Source organism: Eurytemora carolleeae, unplaced genomic scaffold (assembly GCF_000591075.1).
Source record: "Eurytemora carolleeae unplaced genomic scaffold, Eaff_2.0 scaffold2363, whole genome shotgun sequence".
In the NCBI taxonomy this organism is placed as follows: domain Eukaryota; kingdom Metazoa; phylum Arthropoda; class Copepoda; order Calanoida; family Temoridae; genus Eurytemora; species Eurytemora carolleeae.
In genome coordinates, this window is record NW_019399040.1 from 1 (window position 1) to 4202 (window position 4202).

Below are 4202 nucleotides of genomic sequence, written 5' to 3' on the forward strand. Positions count from 1 at the left end.
TCTTCTTCTCTCCTCTAGGGAGGGTAAGCCTAATTCTTTCAGCTTGTCTTGGTAGGTTCCTGGCTTCAGTCCTGCTGTCATTCTCACAACTCTTTTCTGGACATCCTCAAGGAGGTCAATATCCTTCTGGTTCCAGAGTGACCATGCTTGGACAGCATATTCTAGATTAGGTCTCACATAAACTTTGTACAGTCTTATCCAATTGATTTGTCTTGGTATGTAAAAGATCTAGACATTTGTCCTACTAGTTGGTTTGCTTTCAATGCTGCAGCTTGACATTGACTTGAAGGTTTCGATGTATTAGAAATCTTCACTCCTACATCCTTCTCCTCATCTACAAACTCCAACACTGTACCACTGGGAGCAAAACCATGCATTGTGTAGGTGAAATGATTATTTCTCCCACCAACATGCATCACTTTATACTTTCCAGAATTAAATTTCATTGACAGATCATCAGACCAGTCACTGAGAGTATTTATAACATTTTGTAGAACTATAGAATCAGTTTCATTGTTACAGGCATACCAACTTTAGTATCATCAGCAAATTTAGATAATAACACTGGATAGTCTTGAAGATAGATGTCTAAAGTATTAATAAAGATGACAAACAGGGTTGGCCCGAGCACTGACCCCCCGGGTACTCCACTAGTAACAGGTAGCCAGTTAGAGTACTCCCCATTTTACACAACTCTTTGGTGTCTATCAGACAAACGTTCTTTTATCCAACCTTTTATATTTCCTGAAATACAATGTTTCTCAAGTAGCACTTCCAATTTACGATGTAACACTTTGTCAAAGGCTTTAGCAAAGTCTAGATATAAAATGTCCATTGAGTTGCCTTGATCTATCAATTCTGTGACTTTTTCAAAGTACTCAAGTAAATTTGTTAGGCACGAGCGCCTATTCACAAAACTATGCTGAGATGAAAAAATAAGTTCATTGGCTTTTAAATGTTCAACCATTGCAACAGATCTTCTGTACTATTCAAGAGAGCTTTCTCTTCATCACTAATCAAGGTTTCCACTCTATCCAGCCAATCTAGATAGCTTGGTTCCCTTTGTTTCTCAACTTTTTCTTCATTATTCCTCCAATTCTTATTCTTTAGACTCAGGATCTTTTCCCGAACCATCACTATTCCTTGTATTTTTCTGGGATACTTCTGGTCTCCAGGGAATTCAGGATTAACAGTCCGGATTTTTAAACTATCGGAAATATTTCTCAAATCAGCATCCTTCCTTTTTGCACTGTTAACTTCATCCAATTCCAGGGTTTTCAGACATACATTGTTAGAACTGTTCTCTTGCTAAACTTGTATCCGCTGCCACAACTGGTTCCCTGTTCCTGTTTCTCCAATTTTTACAAAACTCTTGCTGTTTTCTGTCTTCTCAGAACTATCTGTGTTGCTGTTTCTTGTTTCCCACATTTTATCCCCTCTCTTGCTGTCTTTCATCTCAAAACTATTAATATACATAGTCTATAACTCATGTCTATCAGGAGACAACTAGACCAATTAGTACTGCCTGAATCTCTTCATTCTATTTTGGATCGTTAAGCATGAAAAGCAGGCATGTTTCCTTCAACTCTGCATCATACAGTCCTTTGAACATTTCATCTTTAAATTTCACCAGGCTCCTCTTGTTTGGAGCATATGCTTGTATCAATAACTCTTCCTTGGCAGCATAATATTAACTGGGATATCTTTATCACTAACTTGATACCTGTCTAGGTATTCCTGTTTCAGGTTTAACTTCATCACTTCAGCATGAGCTCTTCTGGTATCCTCCTCCTTTCTCTGTTTCTTGTCTAGGTATTTCTGTCCCTGGCTTTCATCATATTTTTGTTATAAGAATCTTTTCATCATTTCTGCAAAAAACACTCCTGTTTAATATCTCTCAAATGCTAATCCTGCTTGAAAAAACCTAACCTAAGATTATCCCAGGATTTCCATCATATTTGGGAGCTCTTTCAATGAAACCCTGTACTCTTTCTCTGGTACTATTGTCTAAATCACGCATCTTGTCATAAGTATCCTCGGTTGCTACCCCTGTTTCCACTACTCCCTGTAGATGTTCCATACGTTGTTGTGATTTATCCATCTTCTTGTTCTGTTCCAACATTGTTTTTAATTCTTTAATCTTTTTCAATGTTTTCCATTCTTCAATTTTCTTTCTGCATTGCAACTTCATTTCTTCCACTTTTTGCAACTGGGCTTCAAATTCCTCATGTTAAAGTTTTCCATCTTCTCTTCCAGTTTCCTTCATGCATGGTCTTCAGATATCTGGTTCTTTATCAAAACTGTCCACTTACATTCTGATACACTGTTACTGTTCTTCTGACACCGTTTTTCTCCTATTACTATTGAAAGCAGGTAATTACTTGTACTTTTTTCCCTTGGAGTCTGTGGCAGTTAACTAGGGTTCCTTTTGTAGTAAATTCCCTACTCCAAGAGGGTTTCTCAAACCTGTATCTATTCAATTTCACTTTACTATCAATGTCAAACCAAATGGCACAATCTTGGTAGCTATCCATGTCAACTCGGATCCTAGCTGGTAAACTTTCAAGGCCAAACCAATGGGCACAGTCTTGTCAGCTATCAATGTCAACACAAACATTAGCTTGTAAACTATCAATGCCAAATGAATGGGCACAATCTTGTCAGCTATTGATTTCAACCTGACACTAGCCTGTAAACTATCAATGCCAAACGAATGGGCACTATCTTGTCAGCTATCGATGTCAACTCAACACTAGCTTGTAAACTATAAATGCAAAACCAATTGGCACAATCCTCAACTTGTTTGTCAGAACAAGGAATGATTACTCTCTTGCAGTAATCAGTCAGAGTCTCTATATCAACTAATTTCTTAACTGACATAATAATAAGTTATACGTCTATATATATTTAAAGGGTAGTTTTAAGTTTAAGGTACATATTTACAGGATTAGTGCGGATAGATATAATGTAGTTAAGCTACCACAATACATGTTTACAGAGTAGTTTAAGTTTTTAGATACATATTTAAGATTAGCGTGGATATATATATATAAACGTAGTTAAGCAAATCACAATGCATGTTTAATCATGTAGTTATTTACAGCGTAGATAATTAATAATGTACAACATAGTTCAGGTTTACAGATAATGTTGTTTTTCTAACTCGAAAAGTGTTTTTCTGTGAGATTCTTTATTGCTTCTATTGACACAAAATGCACAAGTCACCGCAAATTAAAATAAATAATTCAAAGAAACAAAATCATTGATATCTAATTCATACTTGATCATAAAAGGCTTTCAAGGGTACCGCTGTAAATCGAGCATTGCATGGAAGGTAACTTGAAATTACGCTTACCCTTTAAATATTTTATAATACACAATAGAATCTTAATATATTTTCCTAATGTATGATTGTATCGCAAAGATTTTTTCGCTTACGAGTAAGTTATACTAATGCAGACCCATTTCTCTTAAAAATTAAGAATTGTAAATATGTAACAAGTGTTTTCTAGTTTTTGTCAGACAGATTGCAATGCACATTATTTATGTATCTATAGTATATACTTTTAAAGTCTAAATAACATAACTTTTGTATTCAAATCTTGAAAAAAAAATCTTCCCAAAAAGTTTTTACTTTTTAATTTAGTTTCTCAAAAAATCTTCCAAACAACTTGATGATCAATATAAAAGTTTTTTTTTCAAGGCCTTGTGCTTCAACAGGAAAACCAGGCTATCATTGCTTAATATTGTATGTCTACAATTAAAACTAGTTTTAAAGCTGATCTAATACGTCACATTAGAATTTAAATCAACTGTTCACTACCCTAATATATTCTTCATTTTTCCAGATATATAGGTCGAATTAACAAATAATATTGTTTACATTATTGCACTATATGCACTTTGCACTATAAAATAATTGCAATTAAACCCAACACAGCAGAATTTGTTTTAAAAAGTTAGACGGGAATGCCCTCTCCTATCTTTATTTTTTACAAACTATTTTTTTCAGATTTGAAAATGTCGACGAAAGAGTTCACCTATTTACCCGAGAAATGGGATTGGGATTCTATTATTGGTAAGAAATAGATGATTAAGTAAGTAAGTAAGTAAGTAAGTAAGTAAGTAAGTAAGTAAGTAAGTATATAAGTAAGTATATAAGTAAGTAAGTAAGTAAGTAAGTAAGTAAGTAAGTAAGTAAG

At 34.4% G+C, this 4202-nt stretch overlaps 1 protein-coding gene across 1 annotated transcript in view; it reads left to right on the forward strand.

The window, feature by feature from the left end:
- Positions 1-4013: 4013 nt before the first annotated feature.
- The window catches only part of LOC111717698 (delta(24)-sterol reductase), a 14149-nt gene continuing 13960 nt past the window's right edge, over positions 4014-4202 (forward strand). Inside the window, exon 1 of the mRNA XM_023493178.1 lies at positions 4014-4078. Coding sequence (XP_023348946.1) covers positions 4021-4078 — 58 coding nt within the window. The 5' untranslated portion in view covers positions 4014-4020. The remainder of the gene's footprint in view (positions 4079-4202) is intronic.